At 35.2% G+C, this 26,012-nt stretch overlaps 1 protein-coding gene across 4 annotated transcripts; it reads left to right on the forward strand.

Moving 5' to 3' along the window:
- Positions 1-866: 866 nt before the first annotated feature.
- LOC110820502 (lipid transporter) lies at positions 867-22,842 on the forward strand. Of its 4 annotated transcripts, none has more exons than XM_088210729.1 (15): positions 868-1,638; positions 5,245-5,388; positions 5,614-5,693; positions 9,317-9,411; positions 10,358-10,518; positions 16,295-16,446; positions 18,257-18,384; positions 19,427-19,590; positions 19,798-19,872; positions 20,007-20,078; positions 20,947-21,084; positions 21,720-21,875; positions 22,083-22,135; positions 22,211-22,389; positions 22,483-22,842. In XM_088210729.1, exons 2-15 carry the CDS (start codon positions 5,304-5,306, stop codon positions 22,541-22,543), a joined length of 1,599 nt encoding a protein of 532 aa, XP_088066855.1. In that variant the 5' UTR covers positions 868-1,638; positions 5,245-5,303; the 3' UTR covers positions 22,544-22,842. The 4 variants fall into 4 exon arrangements, 3 of the variants coding, with proteins under 3 accessions (XP_088066855.1, XP_088066854.1, XP_088066856.1); XM_088210728.1 differs by having other exon boundaries at positions 5,255-5,388; XM_088210730.1 differs by having other exon boundaries at positions 5,255-5,388; positions 18,266-18,384.
- Positions 22,843-26,012: the final 3,170 nt, after the last annotated feature.

The following is a 26,012-nucleotide window of genomic DNA, read 5'->3' on the forward strand; positions in this document are numbered from 1 at the left end:
TTAATAAGAAAATTACAAAAATACCCATGTTTGGCCGTTACAATAATCTTTTGTGTTATTACTTTCTCATTCTCATTATTATTACAGTCATTAATATACTCTTTATTTATGCCAATTTGTAGGAGCACTTGAATCTTCAATTATGGAACTTTGGCAAGCTTTTTTCTCTTTAAAATAAACTAGAATTTGCGTGGCTCTGAAGTTTTCTCAACTTTGGAATAAGTTTCTATATGTGTCTCAAAGGTTCCTTGTTTGGCCTCTCTCTCTTGTTAGGCTTCTATTTCCTCAAGCAATGTTAGCCCAATGCAACGCAACCTCCAACTTATTTTTGCAATAGTTGCATCCTCAAACCCTCTCTCTCTCAATCTTTTTTTTTTTTTATAAATCTTCTTCACAAACTCTCTTTTTTCGAACTTATTTCTCAGTTAATGTTTTATAATATGAAGTTACAAATTGTCTATATCAAATGAAAATAACTTGTTTATCAAATTATGTGATGACATTAAAGATGACGTAGAAACTTTTTTTCATGTCATTAACATGTGGCTAATAAGTGCTTGAACATTTAACATGGATTAATGGGGAGTTAAACTCTTGTTAACTTTTAGTATGTATTGAAACAATCTCTTCCAATTTTTTTTTTCTAACATAAAATTTATATTCTTTAATTATTTTTTTTTACATTTACATTATATATATATATATTATTTTGTTATTATTTTTTATTTTTTCTAAAAAAGTTTATCATTCATTAACTTTAATTTGTTTGCTATTTTTAATTTTACTAAAAAATATTTTTAAATTGCATGAAATAAAAAAATACATTTTTTAAAAAATATATCGCAAATAAAAACATGTTTGCAGCCCAATCCATAGAAATCAAGCAAAGTTGAAAAGCTCGAGGAGTTGCTGGTTGAAGAACTCGGAAAGTAAAAGAAGGTATGTTGCCGGAGGTGAAAAGGGAAGGCGGCTGAGCAAGGAATACCTGATGCATAAAAGCCACTTCTGGTGAGAGAGAAAGGAAAGACCAAAGCAAACGGAGTGAAGGTTTTCACGGCTCGAGAAAATAGAGCAGCGAAGGAAGAACAGAGGCATGCATCTTAATGTCGGAAATGAGGGAAAGAGCAAGGCTCGAGAGTGGATTGCGACTAAAAAACATGAAGAAATCAGGGGTTTCGGAGGAGCGAAAGTCCACTAACTCTATTTGAGAAAGCAAATGTAAATGCATAAGAAAAAACCCGGCCCATAAGCAAAGGGAAGAAAATGAAAATAAATTGGCAAACTCTGCTTCATCTGGCACAGTTGACGCCTGCAACTTTGGCGAGGCCGATCAGTCTCCTCCGTGGTATTATTCGGCAACTCATCGTCCTCTAAACCCAGTTTCCCTCTGCCGGCAATCTACTTGAAGGCACCATCACATGCCAAGCTCTCCTGGTCCTTCTTTCCGTGCTTGTTGATGCACTACGTAGGACAACCCCGGCGCTGCTCTTGTGCCCCCGATGCAGGATCGCCCGCATGCACATGCTGGAATCACTCCACATATACTGCAGCAACATAAATTTTCTTCGTCCCTCTGCGAGCTTGGCTGCTGGATTGACCCCTCCACTCCTCCGAGACGGCGGGCTCACCTCTCGATAGGTAACAGTATTATTCTTCTCATTGTTTAGCATAGCTAATATTTGATAGAAATTGTATTTTTTCAGTCGTTGTCTTTCTTATAGCCTTAGGTTTACTTTTCGTTCCGTCTCTTACTATTATGGAGTCGGAAATTCAAAGAAGGTACCAGGGAATTCAAGGTCAAATAATTCAAGGAGGGGATGAGAGTAACTAAAATATTAAAAATTATTTTGTAATTCTAGTAAGACTAATATGAAAATAAATAAAGATGGAATGCACATTGAATCAAGTGGATCGTTAGTGCTGGAGTATTGTGGTTGTGTCCTTTCCCTCTGAAATTTGATTATTTGGGAATCTTTCTATTTTGTTGCTTAGATTTAATGCAATAGCTGGTTGTTTGTAAAACGTGGTTAAGAATTTATAGATAACAAATAAACTGGGGTTGATCTATGCAGATTATGTTTCTGTCTTGTCCTTTTCTTTTGATAGTTGGCACTATATTATGAGCACTTCTTGCTTGACTGCTGTTTTGAATTGGCTAAAATATTAAATATGTGAGAGGATATTGGTTTTGTCTTTTACTTGGTTAAATTTTGGTTTTGAGTTCTTAATGCCTTGTTTTGCTCTATATGAGAATGTATTTCTGACAATGTATTTCATTTAGTACTGATCTCACAGTTTATAGTTTCTCAAGTACACAATGAATCAACATCTTATTTTGCCCTGAAAAGTCACAAACCCCTAACCTCCATCTTTTGGCCTCTCCTGTTTTGCACTGTTTTACTCCTCTTCCACTCTCACTACCATGTCTCGAGTCCTAACCACCTCAAACCATCATCGTTCTTCCAGTTCTTCTATCCTTTTCACTTTTATCATTCATTCTCTCTCTCTCTCTCTCTCTCTCTCTCTCTCTCTCTCTCTCCATCTACTCTCTCTGTTTTTGCCATCTCATCTCCTTCAGGCATATATTCACTACACCAGACTCGGTATAAGCACTAGGCAAATAAACCCAAACACTCTGAACCAATTATGTCCCCACCATCCTTTTGTTTCTCTGCTGCTGTTTATCTGGCTCATATACCTGATGCTTGCACTTGATGTTGCCTCCTGCCATTTTGTTTGATGACACAAAAAAGCAAAATATTGAGGGTCATAAGAAAATATTATGGAGAAGAGACATTGAGGTCATAAGGGTCTGACCAATTTTTGAGATTCTGAAGCCCTTAATATCGACATAACTAAGTCCGATTGGTGAGATTAGGTGATGGGAGGGACACTAATAGATTAGCAAGAGTTTTGAGATGCAAAATGCTGGAGTTGCTAATTAAGTACTTGGGTATGCCCTTAGGGACAAGTTAAAAAGACGTGAGAACGTGGGACGTTGTTGTAGTAAGATTTGAAAGGAGATTAGTGGGGTGGAAGAGAAGTCTACTATCCAAAGGTGAGTGACTTGCACTAATCAAAAGTATGCTGACCAACTTTCCAGTTTATCATATGTCCCTTATGATAATTCCAATGAGCATTGCCAAGAGATCAGAAGCATTTCAATCTAGATTCATATAGGGCGTCTCTAACCCTCTGTTTGGATCATAATAAATGATAGAATTTTAATGTATCCCTCTGTTTGGATCATAGTAAATGATAGAATTTTAATATATGATATTTTACAGATGTGAGAAAACCGTGTTTGTTTCAATTTCTAATAGTAACAAATGGTATTTAATTGACAAATTTTGGGACGAATTTTTAAACCACCAAATTGGTGGTATTTGACGAACATTCTATTTGTTTCCCATTATACCCCCATCTAATTTAATTAATTTTATATACATCATGACAATTAAAAACTTATTAAATTAATGTGATAATATAAATAATAATTATTTATTTTATTAAATATAAAATTTTAATTTGATTATGTATAATAATTATTTATTTAAATACAAATATAATTATATTAATAACTAATTTTTTTTTTCCTAACATACTTCTTTTATACCATTTACTATTACATATAATATGTAGGGATAAATTAGTAATTTAGTTAAAAATACAACTATACCATCCTATTATTTAAACAAAAATATACCATTAACGTACATTAATATATCATCATCCAAACGTAAAAAAATTTTGCCATTATAATCTTGTGTTATTGTCATTCAATTACTGTCATTACTATATATTAATTAACCATTATTGAAATTTATCCAAACAAAGTCTAAGGAGAGAAGAAAATTTCACTTGGTGGCATGAGATGAGATTAAAAGACTTTGCATCAGGGTGGTTTGAGATTGAGATCTGTAGTAGAAATGAACCAGGTGTTGTAGGTTATGTGGATTTGGTGGTTCATGAAAGAAAATGACATTTTATGGTAGAGAGTTATAGAGGCAAAGTTTGGTATTGTGGATAGAGGATGATATTTCAGAGTATTGCCAAAACCACATAAGGAGGTGTGGAAAAAAATATGCATGGAAAGGGGTAAATTTCAGGAATGTATTAGGTGGAGAGTCGGGAATGGGGAGAGAATAAGCTTTTGGATGGATTCTTGGCTTGGAGGGGAACGGTTAGGGATAGGTTCCTATAGATTTTTGGTATTGCATGGTATAAGCATATCTTAGTCAATGAACCATTCGTAGACATTGGAGGGAAAGGGAGTGGCATGTGTAGGTGATGAGAAACCTTAATGATTGGGAAATAAATGAGTATGAGATTCTCCAAAGTTCATTTTCTTCTACATCTCTAAATAAGAGTGATGACCAACTGGTCTGGAGCCTCAATTTAGCAGGAATATTTATGATTAGGTCCTTTGATAACGACTTATCTAAGAATAACTCCATAAAGACCAGTTTTCCTTTTTGACAATTCTGGAAGGTGAATGCTCCCTCAGAGTTGCTCTCTTTGCTTGGGAGACAGGACATGGATGTATTCTTACCATTAATAAGCTAATGAGAAGGGAAAAGATTATGGTGAACGGTTGTTCTATGCAGAAGGGTGGAGGAGTCTTGTAATTATATTCTGCTTTGGTGTCTACTTGCATACAAGTTATGGACCATGGAATATGGGCTTCTTGAGATTAGTTGGGAAATGACTGGTACTGTAAGGGATAAGATTTGGGAGTAGAAGAGTATTGGTGGTGGGAAGAAACATGTGGAACTCATTCCTGTTACTATATTTTGGGTGATGTAGAAAGAGAGAAATAAAAGAGCATTTGAGGGGGTGGAAGATGATTTTGATAGTTTAGAGATAGATGATTCCAAACCTGGGTTTTTTGGTTATGGATCATTTTCTGTATTCTATTGAGGATCTTGGGAACCTTGTCGACATCCTAAGGGACATGTAAATAATTTTGTGCATGAGTTGACACCCTTTTGGTACTTGTAATTAGTGATACATATCATACTTTTTATTTTAAAAAAATATTTTTATTTTCTAGATGTATTTTAGGTTTAATTGATAAATACACATTAATATTTGACCAAACATATATTTTTTTTCCCTTGATTGATGAGCATATACTGCAAGATAGGTGACACACTTAACATCTTTTTCTGGATTCATCATCCACATCAAACATACATTTTTAATGTATGATCAATGGCGATTCTAGTGTGTTTATTTTTTTAGTTTCAAACAGGTGGAGTTATTATAAACAGAAAGTGGAAAGGACACGATCAGATTAGATAATGTCAAAGGCGTCAACAGTTCCCTCTCAAATTAGCATAAATGGAGATCGTACCAGTCTCTCTCACACCTTCAAGTACTTGTTGGGTAAGTTTCTCCTCAACTTTTCCTCTCATATTCTGTTTGTTTGGTGAGAATGCAATGGGAAATCATTCAGGCAAAAGGAAATATGAGTGTTGTTTAAGCAAATAAGTTCTGACTTTGTTGGCTTCATCCATTTTCTACATTTCAAAGCAAACAAACCCAAGTGGAACCTTCTGTCACATTGTACACGAACTGATTTGTTTTACTTATGTTTCTTTTGGAGATTAGCCACACAGTTCTTGTCTAGAGGAATTCCATTTATTTTCAATTTGTGGATCGTAAGGCACCTGACGGAAGAGGACTATGCGGTAACGTTTCTATATCAACTCTTTGTTTCTCAGCATAAGTTTTTCCTAGTAATATGAATCTATTTTAATTGCCTGGTTCAGAATTTGTTTCCATTGATAGAAAAATACCGAGGATATGTTTGAAACAAATGAATTACACGACACTGGAATTTGCTTATAAGTCTTAGTTTTTATACATAAGAGTAGTTCCAAACATGAAAAGTTCAATTTCAAATAAAAATGAAACACTATATTTTAAAATTTTAAAATTATATAGTTTGGAAATTATTCATGATGGTTTGAAGGGAAATTAGTTATGAAATCATAAATGTATGTCTTTATGATTCCAAAAGCTTGATAACATCACCTCTGATCATAATATCACCTCTTATCACATCCTAATGCTTTTGGAAGAATACCTTAGAGAAATCATACGACCCAAGGGTTTCATTACCATTGCAAAGCACCAAAGCAGCCTAATCTCTTTAATGGAAGTTCTCTCAAACCACTCTACGTTGGAGTTTAAGTAGAATCAAAGACAATGCCATCAAACTACTGTCTCCATCTTTAAGTTTTAGAATAGATCTTGCTATAAGGACCTTTGATTGCCTTGATTATCTACAATATAGCCTCATCAATGATAATTTTGGCCATGTAGTTCTTGTCATGAGAATCAGCCATTCGGTGGAAAAATTTTGTTGGAGTCACCTTAAACAATATCAACTTAGATCTCTGCAGGCATTTGCATTCCTTCAATCTCCTTATTAGAGAGTCCACTCCTAGTGTCTCTTAGATTTTTGTTCTTGATCTATCTTATTTGGTTCTCTTCTAATCACAATCTCGTCCATTGCAAAGGCAAGACTCAAATCTTTAATTTGATCTAAACAAAACTGAATTTCCTAGCCATTTTCTGACTAGCATAACCTATTAATATTTCTCCTTGTCACCCTTCCTCAATCAGGTCCCTAGAACCATGCAATGTGAGCCATTTATTCTCAAAGCTGAAAAGGACTTATTTCAATTATAATGATTGCATATCTGTCCTCTGTGCATCTGTTAAGATTTCGTGGGAAGAATAATTTGGATTAGACGGATTCTGTTTCTTTTCGGTTTTTGTTGCTTTGTCACTGTTATTTGCTGCCTTTTGGTAGTACATTCCATATGGCCAGCTGCCGCAGTAATTATTTATGGTACCAGCTACTGTACCTGGCTCCTTTATATTCTGTATTTGTCATAGAAGCTAACTATGAAAAGTTCATTCTCTACGAATTCTCTCTTCTACTCTCCTTCTTTACTCTCTCTAAATTTTCTATCCCTTCTGCTATATTTCTCTGCCCTATTTCTTCTTATTCTATTATCCAGACTGTTGGCCGCCTCATGAGCCAGTGGTCTGACAGTGTCTCCAGGGCCATCTAATCCTTTGTAAATCGAGGCACAGGGGATAGTGATCAGTGACTCGTAGAAGAAATTTTTGGGTCATATCAAGCTTTAACTCCTCAAAGTTTGCATAGACCAAAAGATGATCAATGCAGGAGAACATTTTCTATAAAATTAGACCTGGTTGTCGCAAAATCTGTCTCTTGATTCCCTCACCATACAGCCCAGTAGATAAAATAGGAACTCCATGTCTCTTGCTACTAGACCCACAAGTCATGGACACTACTTCTACGCATCTGTCAACTGGATCCAATTAAACTTTATTCCACATGATTAGAAATGCCCCCTGAAGCCCCCTACTATACCACCTTGCCTTATGGTCGCTCCAAATGCTTCATAGAAACTTTCCCTTATACACTGCGATTTTAGTTTCTTGCAAGCAGACCAGATCCCTTCCCAACTCCTTCATAGAAACTTTCCCTTATACACTGCGATTTTAGTTTCTTGCAAGCAGACCAGATCCCTTCCCAACTCCTTAAGAAAATCCTTTATCACTATTCTCCTATTGCTTTCATTTTACCCATATGTTTAAGGGGATAATGATTTAAATCATTAGAATTTGACAAAACTAGAGCTTTCCATTCATCCTTCTCCTCCGTACCCTTCAGCTTGCTTTGCTTCTTATAGTTGATAGTCCACTCTAGCCTTCTCAGTTCCCTTTCCTTGTTTCCCTGCCCTCCATACCCTTTCTGGCTTCTTACATGGCAAGTGCTTTCAGGAGAAGACCTTTTCTCTCTCCTTGCGTTGATTACGTCAAAGAGATTTAAAGCTTGTTGTTCATAGCCCTTTTTACTCATTCCGAAGAGATTATGCAGCCTCATTACATTATCCCTAACCCAATTATCCATTTCTTTCTCCAAAACATCACAAGCCTTCACCTCATCGCAATCCCGAAATGCCCCATTGTCCAAGCCAATTGATGAATCCAACCTAACTAGGTCAGTTCCTATCCTTGGTCCCATGAGAAGTAGAAGACCGGGTTGAGGTGAAGGAACTATTCCTTGACAAATAGCAGGAGTTGAAGCTTTCTCTAACTCAACATTTTCATTAGCTGAACGACAATTGGGTGTTCCCTTGCTGAAATATGTCGGGATTATTTCTAGAAGAGGAAGAAACTCACTTAACAAGTTGATCTTTTGAGCCTTTTATTTAAAACTATACCTGCAGGCTTGGCGTTAAATTTAAAGCCTAAAGCCCTCATATTTCTTAATCACCCATTTATCTTTCTCCTTTGCTGATAGCGTAGGCTTAAGTTGATTTAGCTTGGCACCTCACTTCCAACAGTTATTGTTCCAAGGCCAATTTTGAAATTTGGAGATAGCTTTTGCTGTAAAGTAGCAGATCTTTGCAGATTATAACCATAAGAGGTTCTAGTTTCTGTGCCTACCTCCTACCTTCTCTATAATGCTGGAACTAACCGGAATATGGGCATTAAGATGCTGAAGACAGGACTTTTCAGTGGTCACTTCCCTTCAGGATGTCAAGTTTCCAATCATTGGTCAACTGGATAATAGGATCCCTAATAGGCTTGTCATTTCGAACCAGCATGGCTTAGTCTGGCTTAGGTGACAGACCTATGCAATAGCCAGCAACACTCTCCACCAACCATCAGGCCTTGTTCCTTCTGGAATCATCAATCTTATTTTTTCTGGTTTTTTTCTTCTCCCTAACTCCAATATTGTGCCCTATTATTCAGTTTTAATCAAATAAATAAAACCTGATCCTCACCTCTGATATATCTAGATCAGGTGTTGTGACCACTGTTCCAAAAACTCTAAATAACCACCTGATTTTCATATTGAAGAGGTAGAAAGAGAATAATATTCTCTTTACCCATACTCAATGATCTGAAAAAACCATTGAGGGTCCCCCTCTAAAGCAAATCTTGTCTAATAACTTTCATGTTATCACCAAAAATTTTTTTGGTGATAGAGAAGGCATGATTATGGGCACTCCAAACCAGAGACGAAGAGGTTACAAAGCTTGAGGTAAAAGGATTTTCTCTCTCGGATATAAGAGAGAGGGACAATATATTTTAGTACTCAGATGCTTATTTAACTTTCTCTATGTGTATTTGCATGGGCATGAACGTATTAAATGCTTAATGCTTGCTGATTTTAGTCCTTTTTGGGTTAATAGATGTCTTTCCTTACAGTTCTGTTTCAGTTACTTGCTTATTTAACTTTCTCCCCCTCCCTCAATTGCAGCTCTATGCAGTTCAGTTTCATCTGTTTGTCACATGTGTCTTGTTTCTTAGTCGAGAGGGATTCCGCCGTGCCTGCATGCGAGCTGAAATTAAATGGTAGATCCTCATTCTATTGTAAATTTACCTATGTATATATAAGTTTCGGCTGCATCTATTTAAGTGACTGATGCCCGATTGGCTCAAGGCTTACTACAAGTTTGTATTTGAGTGATATGTGAATCTGACTGGCTGTTTACTCGTGACTGATAAAGAGTTTGCTCTTGTTTTATCATGTGTAGATCTGTTACTTTCTTGTTATTTTCAGTTAGAGATTTAGAACCAAATTTCTTTATTTAGTTAAAAAGGTTTTAGTATGTTTGCTCAAGTTGTTGTAAGTTGGAGGAATGTGGTAAGTTTGTGTTATTTTGTTTCAATTTAGATTTTTTAGGTAAAGGAGAGTAGGAAAACCAACATAAGATGAGAAACATTTGTATAATTAACTTTAAATTTTGAGAGAGGAGTTGTGGGCTTGGGATGGGATGTGTAAAAAGAACAAATTGTTACGGTTAATTTCACTTTCTATTTTTGGGTGTTGTGGAAGGAAAGAAACTTGAGAGCTTTTGAGGGTATTGAGAAAGAATTTACTGCTATTAGAGATAATTGGATCCACTGTTTTGGTTCTATGCTTTTGGGTCATGATATTAAAGAGCTCGAGAATTTTGGAATTGTTTTTGATATTTTGATTGACTTGTAATCACTTGTATATGAGTGTACATACTTGGTACTTGTGTTAATAACACTGTCTCATTTTTATTTTAAAAAAAATAATTAACTTTAAATTTCAGAACATACTATGATTGTTAATTTGGATGGATGTCGATTCCTTCATGAGTTGGAAGAAACACACTTTATATAGTATAGAGGATGATTTAGTTGGGGGATAATGAACTAACTGTGGACAGTGGTGGTTTTCTCTTGTTTGTTCCAAACTTACATTCAGAAGCTTCCTTATTTTGTATCACAGCCATAAATATTTTCACATGTCATTTCTTTCATGGTGCAGTGATGATGCTTCAACAGAAGACATACCGGCAAAGCTGTTAAAAGTAGCTTGGATGACTCTTCCTCTTGGAATAGCCATCACCATTACAGGATGCTATTTTGTCTTCTGGTGGAAGGGACTGAGCTACTCTGATACATATGCACAAGCCATCTTGATTAATGGTATTATGATAATGAATTCCGTCTTTCGAGTTACTATGTTAAAATTTGCAGTCGTATGCTTCATTTTTTTTTTTAAATAAAAGAGATAAAATATATTCACAAAGGTACTAAGGGGGTACCACCCGTATACAAAATAGTTACAAATCTATCAAGTGATCCAAGACGAGACCTAAGTCTTCCCACTCTTTCACATCATGACCTAACAAGATATACCCAAAAGTATGAAACTATTTATATCTAATGTTTACAATATCAGTTTCAATGCCCTCAAAAGCTCTCGCATTTCTTTCCTTTCACACAACCCAAAAAAATGGTAAATGGAATAAGGAATCTATGTCTATTCTTTTTACAATAACCCGTCCACGCCCGAAGTTCCCAACTAACTTTACTGGCTCTAACCCAAAGCAAACCCAAGAGCCCATAAACCATAGCCCAAATTTTGTTAATCACAGGACAACCCAGTAATAAATGGTAACATGATTCCTCATCAGCTTTGCAAAAATAACATCTATTCACCATAATGTTTCCTTTTCTTTTTAACATATCAATAGTCAATATGCTGTTTCTCGCCGCCTCCCAAGTAAAAAACGCCACCCTAGGAGGCGCTTTCACTTTCCATATAAGCTTGAAAGGTGCACTCACGTTCTGTACATCACTACTATTGCTCAAGCTGCAGTATAACGACTTAACCGAAAAATCCCCATTCGTATTCAGCTTCCAAATCCTCTCATCATTGTTCCCATTCAGCTTGATTTTATTTAAACAGAGCAATAGGTTGCTGTATTCCTCAATCTCCAGTCTTGTAGATTCCTCCTAACTTTAACACACCATGTTCTATCACCCTCACCACCTCCAAAAAACTTCTCCACCTTTGCCTCCTTATCACTAGCAATCACAAAAATTCCAGGAAATCTGTCTTTAAGTTTGAACTCCCTCACGCACTCATCGTGCCAGAAATTAATCTCCTCCCCCTTCCCCAATTTCCACCCAACACACCTCAAAAATTTTTTCCTGTCATCCATTATTCTTCTCCACAAACTCTTGCCATGCGGTTTAAACCTCTCTTCTCCCCCTCTCTTTCTCCCAATCCCCCCACCTCGCCACAATCACCCTCCTCCATAACCTGTCCTTCTCGCTGAGAAATCTCCATAACCACTTCCCATGAAGAGCTTTGTTCATATCTATAATGGATCTTAATCCCAACCCCCCCTCCGCCACTCCATTCTTAACCTCCTCCTTATCAAACAAGATGATATTTTCTATTGCCAACCTCATCACCCCATAGAAATCTACATTGGATCTTTTCAAGTTTAACTGCAATGCTTGCCGGAATGGTTAATATGGATAGGTAATAAATTGGTAGATTTGCAAGGGTGCTTTTGATTAACGTGAGTCTACCCCCTTTCGACAAATAGTTCCTTTTCCAACCAGCCAATCTCTTAAACAATTCCACAATAGGATTCCAAGTCATGACATTTTTATAATCAGCACCAAGAGATAAGTCCAAGTATTTAATCGGTAACGCCGACACCTTACACCCGAAAACAGCTGCCAACTGCCTCGCGTCACCCCCAGCACCAATTCTAATTCATTCGGTCTTTCCCATATTTATCCTGAGTCCGGACACCATTTGAAAACCAATGAGGATACACCTCAAGTGCAGCAAAGCTGGAATACACGGTTCACAAAAAATCAGTGCATCATCCGAAAAGAATAAATGAGACACCTTCACCCTGGACACCCCGCTCTCCGTCTCAACACCCTTCAAAACACCCAAATCCCCTGCCCTAGCCATCGTTCTACTAAAAGCTTTCATAATAGTAATGAACAGTAAAGGCGATAATGGGTCCCCCTGCCAAAGCCCTCTTGATGCCTTCAAAAATTTAGAAGGCCCTCCGTTAACCAGCACAGCAAAAGAAGTGGTAGAAATGCAATTCATAACCCATCTTCTCCATTTTCTTCCAAACCCTAATCTTCCTAGCATGTAATCCACGAAACTCCAATTAACATGGTCATAGGCCTTTTACATATCAATTTTGCATATAACACCCACCCTCTTTTTTCTTCTCCACCAGCTCATCAACAATATCATTAGCAATCATCACAACATCTAGAATTTGTTCCCTCCACAAAAGCATTCTGATTTTCCTCGATGACTTCCCCAAGCACCTTAGACATCCTTCTTGCTAGCACTTTAGATATAAGCTTATAAATGCTGCCAACAAGACTAATAGGTCTGAAAACTTTAATATTTCAAGTATCGACCACCTTCGGTATAATAACCAAAAAAGCAGTATTGATGGAATTAACGAAAGAACCCGTTCTATGAAAGTCATTAAAAACAACCACCATCTCCTTTATTGCTTTCCAAAATATTTTATAAAATAATAAATTAAAACCATCCGGACCTGGTGCTTTCTTTCCACTACACTCCTCAAGATAGCTCCTTATCTCCTCTTCAGTGAAAGGAATCTCCAACCCCACTCTACTCTCCTGCCTTAACTGCTTAAATTCTAACCTCAAGGCTTGGTCTAACAACCTCCTCCTCCTTGAACAGCTTCTGGAAATTGGATTTAACATCCTCCCTCATAGCTTCATTGCATTTAACCGTCTACCCTTCCAAAATAAGTTCTTCCACATAATTATTTTTTCTTCTATAATTGGCTAAATTGTGAAAATATTTTGTATTCCTGTCACCTTCCTGCAACCACTTCTCTCTAGCTTTCTGTTTCCATGAAATCGCTTCCATATTCAAAAAGGTAGCAATTTCGCCCTTGATAGTCTCTCTCCTAGCCCGATCCTCATCATCTAACCCTCTCACAGCTTCTTTACTGTCTAAATCCTCCAACTCTTTGAATTTATCCCTAACTCTCCTCTCCAACATCCCTTCCTCCTCTCTAGCCCATTTTTTGATCTCCTCCTTCAATGTCTTTAATTTAGTAGCAAAAATGAAACTCACCGTTCCCCCCCTCACCCTCTTCTGCCCCCACACCCTGCCAACCAAGTTCCTGAAACCCTCCACCTTCGGCCATTTATTATCCAGCCTAAAAGGACATGGTCCCCAAATAGTGCCATAAGGTATTAGACATATAGGGAAGTGGTCCGATATAGGCCTACCCAGGACCTTCTGCTTTAGACCTGCAAGCTGTAGTAACAAACTGTTAGATACTAAAAATCGGTCAATTCTCGACCGAGATGGGGCCTCCCGAGCGTTAGACCACGTCCACTCCCCTCCTCCAAGTGGTAGATCCACCAACTCAAGAATATTGATGAAATCTCTAAACTCATCAATTTCTCCATGACTTGTACTTGCTCTCGTCCTTTCCTTCATATGCAATACTATATTAAAATCCCCCCCAACTACCCATCCCACCCCTCTACTTTTACAGATTAAAAGTTCCTCCTTTAACTTCCTTTTTTCCCCTCTGTTCCCTCTACAATAGATCCCCGAGAACACCCACTCTCCACCACTGACACAATTTTCAAGTAGCACCGACAGAGACACCTGGCCCACCTCTGGCCCACCTCATACTCTTTACAACTGTATTTTTCATAATCCCACATAACCAGAATTCTCCCAGTCGACCCCTTAGCAGGCACAAACTTCCAATCCACCTTCTTAGCACCCGACAAACTACTGATAACCCCACTGTTAATCTCTTCCATTTTGGTTTCTTGTAGACAGACTATCTCCAGTTTCCATCTTCTCAGACACCCCTTTTTAATACCTCTTTTTTCCCTGTCATTTACCCCCGCACATTCCATGATATTGTTTTTCCAATCATAAGATAGACCTAATAGACCGAGTCACCTCCCCCTTTCTACATTTTTTACCTTCCTCCAGTCGTTTTAATTCCCTGCTTCCCCCCTCCCCTAATTTCTTCCCCTTTTTTCTTTCATATTTTCTTTCCCCCTCTACCATCTTATACCTATTTTCTATTTCCTCCAGCAAACTAAACACCCTGTGTTCAAACCCATCAAAAGACATACCAAATAATTTACTCACCTTTAAGAAGTTTTTTTTAACCCACGTTGAATATTGTTCCTTTAGAGTTTCCTCCGCTTCCTTGCCCAACCTTAGTGGACTTTCACACCGAATGGGAGTAACATTCAGCACTACACCCTTTCGTACCCTGGAAACGTCCCATCAACGTGTGTAACATTCACCAAAGCCATGGAAAATGCCTTATCTATACTCGTAGGCCCATCCATGTCACTCACCTCCCTTGTGTCAAAGCCCTCCTCAGATATCACGGAGTCGACATACGTACCTTCGTCGATATCAGCTTCGGTGCCTTCCTCATCTCCCGAATACCCCATCAAGATGTCCTTCTTTATGCTTTCGGGAACCCTAACCTCACTCTCCTTACACGACATAGTATCATCCGTTTCGACACCCCTCACAGCATCCTTAACCATTTCTTTTAATGAATTAATGGGCTTGACGGGTTGCACGGATATGGGTCGCCAAAGTTTCCTAAACCGCTTCCTTTGACTGGGCCCTGGTTGATCAACCCATTTTCCTTTTTCTGCCCACGAAAATTTCTTCTTATCAATCTTGCTCAGCCCATTATACATGGGTCGAAAAGATGGGTCCACCCGAGACAGCCCGGATCGGCCCGAAAACACAGTTTGCCCTACCCGACTACCTTTTTTCTCTTGCTTTCTCACCACCTCCGCAAAGGTCGCCCTCTTCCTTTCCAGCCGAACGCCCCATTCCGCCATACAATCTGGGCATCTTATTACTCATTCAGCCGGAGCCCCCATACACATGCCATGCTCATGTTTCCTTCTATCCTTCCCATTTAGCCAAACTGGAGGAACCAGCTTGATATCCGCCACCACATGGATAGCATCCATAAACTGCCACCAGCCATCTGCCTTATTTCCATCCGGAAGAATGATTCTATTTAAATTTCTACTCACCACCTCCTTGTCTTCCGAGAAAACCAAAAATTTACCTTGCTTGTTGCTTCCCAGAGACATACGAAGGGTCCTCCAACTGCTTCGACGATATCTTTCCCATACGCCTTTACTTTTCTCCCACCTGAACTCCCTAAAGCTCTGGAGTAGTCACTTCAAATCTTCCTTCTGGAAAAATAACGATTTGCGATAACCCCAACCGTTCTCGTACACTCTCACCCTGCTTCCATCCCTTATCACGTCGAAGGATTTCTTTTCCACTACTAGAAACTGCCTCAGTCCCACTGGCATTTCGGCTAGCAGGGCCGAACACCAGAAGCCAAGTAATAACTACTACTGAGAGAAAGAGAGAAAAGAGAGAAGAGTTGAGAAAAGAGTATTGTGCTCTATGCTTCATGATCTTTTTATACCTTAGTAGCTTCATTTGTGTTATAGTTGGGACCTTGTACATGTTGATTTTTGTACAATGCTATTTTAATTATTTATGGCGTAATATATTTTTACATTTTGTAGAGGTTATTTGCTTTTCAAACTTAGCAATCTTCAGTTTTGGTTATTTTAGATATAACTACTGTAAAGTTGGCTGTCTTGGTTATCCTGAGGTAAATTGTACCAAGTCATTTTTAGTTTTAGTAATTTTAGATTAAACTTGCATGAGGGACATCAAAACCTTTTTTCTAAAAAATATGTTAAGTTTTTTGTAGATATTGATAACAGGATACATCTGAGAAGCCATATTTAGCATCCTGTAGAAAACAGTAGTCTGAAAACTACAGTGAACTAGCTCTTGAAAAATCTTTCTACTTCTTGTTGTTCATTAATGTTACTTGAAATAAGTTAGTTCATATGGCAGGTTGTGCGTGCGTATTGGAGCTATTGATGGAACCATTATATATTCTCTCCCAAAAATTTGTTCTGCTTAAACTGCGGCTAATGGCTGAGACTGCTGCGACTCTTTCTCGTTGCTTAGTAATGTGTACTCTTATTGTCACACATACTAAGATGGTAAAGGTTTTGGCTAATTGTTTTGTTATTTTCTGAATCTGGCTAATGGCTGCAGTCTGACCATGCATGTCTATTTTCTCTAATTGATGGCAAATTACTAATTTAGTCCCCTAACTGGTTCGTTTTTCATTTTAATCCAAAATATTCTTTTTATTACGGAAGAGTCCCTGAACTTTTCAATTTTTTTTCGCAAAGTATTAACTCTGTTAAAAATCTAACAGAAAAAATAGAATTAGTTGAGGATTTTTTGGTAAAAAAATGGCTTGTAGCTTAGTTAAAAAAAAAAGCTCATTTTTCCTCATTGTTATCCACCTCATCGCTTGTAGCTTAGTAAAAAATGGAAAAACTCATTTTCCTGATTGTCATCCACCTCATAATCAAAATCATTATTATCCAAATTATCATAAAAAAACTCATTTTTGCTTCAAAATCAGAGGAAAAAGTTCAACAAAAATCCAATTAACATTAGAAAATCAGCCAATCTCTGGGTCTTCATTTCCTCCTCTCCCCCCTTATCATCTTGTTTATCACTCTTAGTGTCTCTCACTCTCAGATCTTAATCCAAATTAAAGAAAATTCCGAATCATCATCAGAAATCCAAATTTTAAAAGACAGAACTTGCTTAACACAGGGGGACTGTTCCTGTAAAGGAAAGAAGCTGCAGCCCTTAATAAGGGAAGTTGTTAGTTGGGTTTACACTAGCTTTGGGGCTGGCACTGGAGAGTCCAACAGCTGCATGTTTGAATAAGGCTTCTCGAAGTTGGATATGCAGAGTTGACTGGCAACCATCAGACAAAAACTTGGTGGACCTCTCTTGCCTCCAATTTCTTCCAGTTAATTGGCCTAGACCACTAATGCTGCTTTGTTTCCTCACTTCCTGTAGCTTCACTTCCTGTAACTCCACTTAGTTTCAATTAGGGTTTGGGTTCGTGACCAAAGATTTCTCGATTATATTCTTCAATATGATAGAGAATTTCAGTTAGGGTTTAGGTTTGGGCTTGAGGAGTTTTTTTAATGGAGAAAGAAAAGGTGAATGTAAAATTTTGATGGGAAGTGTTTTGCTTTTTTCAGTTTTACTGAGGAAACTAGATGGGAGATGGTCCTCACAAGGTAATGGGTGATGATGATAGTTGTTGAGAGCTTACCATGGAGGGGGCTTGAGCCTGATGTTCAGGCGCTGGGCTACCAAAAAGACAGCAGGATAAAGTCAATGCTGGAGAGAGAGAGAGAGAGAGAGAGAGAGAGAGAGAGAGAGAGAGAGAGAGAGAGAGAGAGAGAGAGAGAGAGAGATTACCGAAGGAGGGAGATGAAGATGGATGAGGTGGATGAGGTAGATGATGATGAGAAAAAATGGATTTTTCTTTTTTTACTGAATAAGCTACAAGCTCTCTTTTTGCCAAGCAGATACTTAAGTAATCTATTTTTTCTATTAAAATTTTAATGGAGTTCGTGCTTTGAAAAAAAATCGAAAAATCTGGGGACTGTTTTGTAGCAAAGAGAACATTTAGAACTAAAATGAAAAGTGGGTCAAAATTCAGGAATTAAATTGGTAATTTACTCTTTAATTAATAATTATTTAATTATTATTTCGATTCTTAGGCTATTTCTATATTCCATATGAACGTGTGCAGTTTTATATATCTTCTGAGAATGACTGTTCTAGCAGTTGATGGCTTCCTAGTAGTGCTTTCAGTTTTACCAACAATGTGCCTAGTTAATGGTGTTAGGCTTGTATAAATTTTATATTTTAAAGTTTTGATGTTTACGATATATATAAGATTGAGCTGCAGGTAAACAATATTTTTGTTAGTTCTTGCAGGAGAAAGCAATAATCTTTGCATTGTCACAAGTTACTTATGGAGCTTGCTTATTTCTTAGTTACTGGGGCTACTTTCTTCTTTGCTCTGGATTTAGAGTTTGTGATCTGTTCCCTTTTAGGTATGAATTTTTCTCTACCAGATATCAGTTTCCCTTCAGTTATTAGAAGTTCATTATGTTATTTGTTATCTAGTTCCAATAAAAAGAGAAATATCCGTATGCTTCAAAGATTATTTGAAGAAAGTTTGGTCTAAGTGCAAAATCCTGTCTACCTTAGTAGGCAACACTTCTTTTATTTCCATCAATGACCTATTTAGCAGTTATGCTATTAAAAGAAGGAGAACGGGTGAACTTGGCTATTTATAAATTATCCTTTGTTGTCTGACCTTGTTGGTCATTCTACATAAAGTCATTTGTTTTTAGGCTATTATCTTGTCCCTTTCAAAGAAATTTTGTCTTTATATTGATTTGTTGATCCTTAAAGTTTATGGTAGAAATCTAAACATATGCAGACATCCTCAAAAACTAATCACAAATTTTGGATCGTTGTAAGGCTAAACTACAATGAAAATGTACTTTGGCCTCAAAACAAATAAATCTTCCAAAAATCATAAACCAGAAAAGTGAACATAGGCTATGCAACAGATGCTTGTAAATAGGTTTACAGAGAATATCGCCAAGAAATACTTTATATTAATTCCAGACAAATTATTACTTTCTGCATTTCATTTCTTAAGTATTCTTTTTGGTATTTTGCCCACTAGATTTACAGGTCTGTTAGTTTTGCAGATCCCTTTTAATCTCTTTACCAAACTTGATAAGACCTTTGACATCTTAATATAATTAAATCTCACCAATTTCATTATAACCTTATGCGTTGCTGTCGAATGTTCTTTCCTTTCAACTCTTACTAATTCTGCCAATCAAACAAGTCCATATATCTTATATTGGTCACTTATGGCAAGTTTTTCATAAAGCACCTCCTTATATTGTCTGGTAACTATCCTAAAACTCCTTTTTCTGGGACCATATAACGTTGAGGTTTTTGCCTGTTCAATTATTGATAGCTCTGGAATGCCTTACTATTTTATTGTATGCGTTTTATAACACTTGCTTTGTTACTTTTGGTACAAAAGATGTTGAGTGACATTTATATTCACAGATTATGGAATGAAATGGACTTTGATAAGCAGCTTTCCAACATGTGTATGCTTTTTACTTTCCAATCATTCCGGAAGTTGATCCTTCAAGAAGGAGAAAAATTGGTCCTGGTTTGGTTGGATACACCATACAATCAAGCTGTGTATGGACTTGTTGACAAATTAGGTATGTTAATGGTCCAAGTTTTCTCCAGGTTTCCTGTGCATTTTTGTGTTATTGTTAATAGCTAGAAGATCACAAATCTTTACAGAAATTAACATGTAATTTTGGAACCGTGATTAATATTTGCATGCTTCTGATTTTTAGGAGCATGTTGATATGTCTCTTCATTTGTTTTCCTTATCTTTTTTTTATTTTATTTTTACATTCCAGGGAGCTTAGTTGTGAGGATGGTGTTTCTTCCTTTTGAAGAAAGTTCTTATGCTACATTTGCCAGGTCCACATCAGGTTTATTTCTCTCCTTGGTTCTTCTGTTGCATATCTGATATGGGAAATATGTGTTTGTCTAAGTGCATGCAGCTGTAATTTGTGCCCTTTCAAATTGAAATAATTCTTAATTTCTCTTGTTTGTCTCCTGACAGGAGAATACCTTCAGAAAAGCAAGAAACTAGGCAGCTGCCTTACTGAGGCCCTGAAGCTTGTTTTGTTAATTGGTATATTATCATTTAATTTATCAAAATTTTCTTTTCCTTGTTCACTTATTTATTCTACTCTTGTCATAGGAAGTCCCTCTCTTTCTCAAATTTAGAAACAACCATTCAAAGAAACTCTTGTAGTTAAGTGAATAGATAGTCATGGGACGATAACGATATGAGATATTTCCATTTGTTAGGTTTTCAATGGCTTATTTTGAATGATATTCTTCTAGAGGCAAATTCAAATTTGTAAAATGTTTACCATAGCCATTGCCAGACGTTTATATTTTTTGCTTCTGCTAAGGCCTTGATGCTTCCTGGAGACGTATTTTTATATAAAATAATGCAAGAAAGCAATTCTTGCTAATTTCAGATGTGGTATATTTTTTTCAATTTTTTTATTGAACCATTTCGGCCCTCCTCTTTCACTTTGGTATTAGTAATAGTTGAATTAAAGAAGTATATAGGAGGCCAGCTTTTTTCATAATTTTTCTTTTCTTTATCCACTAAGTTTCTTTTGCCACAAGGTCTGCTTTCAGTACACTTCCTATTCTCGAACAATTTCTTTTTTGAACAATATTTTTTTGCAAACTACGTGTTGCGACTATGTGCTAATCCCTGTTTAAGCTTACAACTGCTCGGTAAGTTATGAGTTATCAGGGAGTCACTGTATTATTTATCCAGCTTTCTGATATTGCTTTTTTCTATGATTTTCATGTCCTATGATAATCAGTTCCTTTTCAGCTAGGAATATGGGTATTAGAGGTGTTATCTGCTAAGCAAACACAGTAATAGCCATTTATTTTATGTTTGCTTCATGTCTTGTTCAACCAACAAAGCTGAAACTTCGTTCTATGCCTCAATTCAAATTTTCATATTTTCATAGGTCTCGTCTTTATGGCATTTGGTCCAAGCTATTCATACTCCCTCATAAGGCTGCTGTATGGTCAGAAATGGAGTGATGGAGAGGCATCAGTTGCCCTCGGATATTATTGTGTCTATATCATTGTTTTGGCCATGAATGGTAAGTTTTGTCAACACACTTGCTTAATGATTCCTTGTAAGATGTTATTCATCCATTTGGCAGGCATCAGGTTGTATTCTATGCTATGGTGAACTGGTGATACTCTTTTATTTTTTATTTTTTGGAGGATAGCTTATCCTCCTTTAGTTTCTATTTCTTTTCTCCTTTCTGATCATATTTCTCTTTTTATTGAAAAAGGAGTAATTTCAAATAAGCTGAACATACTGTTTTGACTTGGCCATATTTCTTTCTCGTGTTTTACATTTGATGAATTTTTTTGTATTTTACTTGATAGCCTTTAAAGAGTCTGCACACCCCCAAGCATACCTCAGAAAGTCATCATTCTTTAATGACAGCAAAAAAATTGAGATTGTGTATAAAAACATATGCTGTCTATTTATTGGAAAACTGAATTTTCAAAATCTTGATGTTTCATGGTGTCAGAACAATGTGGATAAGAATGAATTCATTTGTGCAAATAAATTTTACATATGCTTTCAAAAAAATAATATGCCAGCAGCTTAATATGTATTGATATTCTTTGTTTTGTTTCTTGATATTTGGTGCCAAATGAACATTTTACATCTGTCTTAATAATTATGACGGAACTTTGCATTTTTTCTATTTTGCATCAGGAACTTCTGAAGCATTTCTACATGCAGTTGCTACAGAGAATCAACTCAAACGCTCAAATGATTCATTGCTTGTGTTTTCATTAATATATTTAGTGCTAAATGTCCTACTGATGCGGTCAGCTGGTGCAGTTGGCTTAATTTTAGCAAATTCTATAAGTATCCTTTATAATAAGTGGGTGAGTTACCTTATCACCAGCATATTCTCATGTTTTCTTGGTCTGATTATGAAATCCCATTTGAACTTGAAGAACATTTCAGTTCTGGCCCTGGTTCCAAAATCCAATTATTTCTAATCTTAACAGTGAAATAAGTGGGATTAAGAATTGAAGATAATTTCCTCATGGTTTCTTAACCATTATGAAGATATGGTTCTGAGGATTATTTATTCAGCTGTATTCATAAAGCATTATTTCCAGGTATAATTTTGATCATTTAACCGTCTGAGTATTAACATCAACTTAGACTTGATATCTTCACTTTTATTTCCACAGGGCACTTCTTCATTTTCATTTCGGAGCTGCTTGCCTTCAGGTTCGGCGATTCTGCTAATTTCAGGTCTCATTACCCTCATTTCGGAGAAAGTATTTCTGGACCATGAGAATTTCTGGCCAACCTTTTTAATTCACTTTTCATTTGGGTTTACGTGCTTCTGCATCTCATCTGTTGTAATGTAAGTAGCTTCCGTTTCTTCAACCTCCTGCATATTATTAATATGGTCGTATAAGTTTAGTTATCGGGAAAACATTTTTATTTTTGTCCTCAGATACCGGTATGAAAGGCGATTCATCAACAAAATTATCCGGTTCCGTGACCATGCGGACTGAAGAACTGAAAACTGGTAAAACTTGTTTGAATAGTCAGTTTTTTTTGTTTGTTTGTTTTTTGATATAATTGAAAGCATAGTTAGTAACTTATGATAGAGGCAGAAACAGATGGGAGTCAATATTGTGTGTTTAATTTAGGGTGTTAAAAGTCAATTCAGAATATAATAATCGGAGAGAGAGAGAGAACAAGAAAATCCTTTTTGATTAGAGATGATGACTTTCTTCACCACGTGAACTTACAGCTGTTAACATTTAGCGTTCACATTTCTTTAATTCCTTAGAGATTATGATTTTATGAATTGAAATCTTGACATCCATGTCTTGGATATGTTATTTAACGTGCTTTCATAAGTGAATGTTATCAATACTATTCAAGTTTTATGTTTGGAATAAACTTTTAAGATTTATGCAAAATTGATTTGTAAATTCTCTTTTCTTTCTTTTCTTTTTTTAAAAAGAAAAAAAAATTTAAAAAGGTAACAAAAAATTATATTAAAATTAATAAATATAGAATTCTATAATTCATTTCAAAGTCTATCAAACTTCTTTCAATTTCAGATGTAATTTTTCATGGGATACAATGGCCCATGATTTAACTTTATAGACCGGACTCGGAACAGTTAAATGGAAAAATTATATCCACTTTGGCCCAAAAGTTAAAAAAATAAATAATAAAATTAAATTATAAACATATATATACAAAATATATCTAATACATCTTTATTCTTAAACTATTTTTTACAGATCACACACAACATTATAACCGAGTTATGGATTGAATTCTTATCAGCAAACTTAAAATAGAAAACAAAATTAAAATTAAAACTACAACTTACCATGAAAAGAAATGATATATTAAGGTAAAATACATAAATCAACTCTCAAATCTTTTGAAACGGCGACTTTTATTTGTGATTTATATTTTAGTGACAAGGAGATTTAATTTTATCATCACGTTTATTGTATACTAACAAATTAAAACTAATACTTGGTTGACAATTTAGAAAATTCTAAATTGTGTAAAAATTTCGACAATTGATTTAAATATTTGGCCATAATAATGAGTTACATATGTGTGTGTATCTTTGTATGTATTCAATAAATAATACCAAGTATATATATATATATATATATATATATTCCGTAGCAGTCAGCCAACGGTTTGCCTACTGCTGTCTGTAATACTTTTCTTAAATTTATTTTTAAATGTACAAGAAAATTAATAAATATATATTTTGTCGTTAAAAAGGTGGGAGACGTTTTAAATTGCCGTAATAATAACCATTATAGTGGCGTGACCAAATGGACCCCGTGATTACCAACAAAAGCAACTTTTTCTTATCTAGTAATTTTTTTTTTTTAAAAAAATATATATATATAAATAATATTGTTTAAAATAATAATTTTATTATAAAAATTTAGAATATATTTTATTTTATAGAGTGAATTTTACTTGTTTATCAGTAATTTTGAAAGAATCTTTTATTTTTTTAAAAAAAATTATGTTAGAAAGACTCATGTTTTTCGTTATACCCATTTGATTAATTAATTAAAAGTTAAAATTATAATTAATTTATAAAGAAAATTATGAATTAAAGTAAGAAAGTTATGATTCGTAGGACGCCCCACGGGACAGAACTCTGACTCCGTTACGCCAGCAACTTGAGCACTATGTAATTATAAGCTTTGAAAACATAATTAAAAAGAAATAATATTTTAATAATAAAGTAAAAAGGAGGAGGAGGAGGAGGAGGAGGAGGAGGAGGAGCAGATTTACAAAATTGATGATGATTAAGGTGAAGACTAGGGTTTATTTTTAGGGTTTATAGAATTAAAAACATGGACTATATCATAAACAAAACAAAAAAAAGTGGGTTTCTAAAACAAAATGATTATTGTTTTTGAGTTTTTTTTCTTCTTCTTCATGTTTAAGAGGTGATTAGATTCCTAACGGAGACACCTTTTTTTTGCTTCAGATTACAGGAATATACGCACACGTATATATATATATTATATGCATGCATGTGTAAAGACAAAGAAACAGAAAGGAAAACAAGTTAAAAGACTTTTGGAATTTATATCCAACCGGATTCAATATGAATTTTGTCAACAACATTGTAATTAATAAACCCAATTCCATTTAAATCAAACCCTAAATTGATTCCCAATTAATTTTTCTCTCTTTAAACCCATATGGTGTTTGTGGGTTATATACGTACATATAATATAATATAATATATATATATATATAAAGAAATCTTTGAGCTTACATTGCATCCTCTCTCTCAAATAAAATGTGTTTAATTATTAAAAATGTAATTCTAGTTGACCATTGTTGAGTACTTTATCCCTAAAAATCCAAAAAACTGATTTAATCGCTTTTTATTGATTCATGTTTTGCAGGCAATATTTAGGTATGTTGTTCAACTTTGGAAAAATTAAAAAAAAAATTATTATTATTATTATTATTTTTGTGGCCCATATTCTTATCAGGAAATTTGACCAACAAATTAAACACCATATATATGTATGTATGTATCTGATGATCAGTTTCTAAGTCTGCAGACTGCCAACACAATTTTTGCCTTGTTGGTCAGATAAGGTGAAGGTTCAAGAATCAAGATGTTAGAATGCACAAATTTTGAAATTAATTTTTAGATCATAAAGGGAAAAAAAGCTGAGAGAAATTTTGTATGAAATCATGAATTGTCTCCCATGTGATTCTCATTTTCAGCTGTTTTGGATAAAGATGTTTAACAGTTCTACAGGTTGATTTTCACTAATACAAGTACTTAATTTACTTAATCCATGCTTAATCTACTTCAAAAAAAAAAAAAAAAAAAAAAAAGAAGAAGAAGCTGTAAAAGAAAACTGTTAGTCTACTTGAATTCACACATATATATATATATATACATACACACACTAATGATTAGATATCTTACCCCAGTAATATTTTCATGAAATTATAAATTTTTTAAAGGTAAAAGTTCGTAAATTTGTTTAAGTAAGTTTTTATATCACTATAATAATATAATATTTAAATAAGAATATATATAACATAACTTTTTAGTAATAATTTGCCAAATGTATACACACTTTGATTAAAAAGAGTGCACACAAAATTACTAATTACTTAAATTTAACAATTAATGTAAAAAAAATACATTAATTTCTTTCATCCTATAAAAAAATTTAATTGATTCAAAATCTTTTAACATATTTTTATATCTTTTATTTGATAGATTAATCGACTAAAACTTAAAGACAAATCTCAATACTTATGCATCAATAGTTAAAATTTCAATTTTTTTTTATTATGACGTGGTTCATATAGAGAAAGAGTAATAAATTCGTTTTTGACAATAAAATACATAAAAAAAAATGCGACTACTGATGGTTTCATTAGAAACAATCAAGATGAAGTTCGGTCATAGATATTATGAGTAAATTAGGCATAAGCAATCCCTTG

This window comes from Carica papaya, chromosome 9 (genome assembly GCF_054855325.1).
Source record: "Carica papaya isolate Zhongbai chromosome 9, ASM5485532v1, whole genome shotgun sequence".
Lineage (NCBI taxonomy): Eukaryota > Viridiplantae > Streptophyta > Magnoliopsida > Brassicales > Caricaceae > Carica > Carica papaya.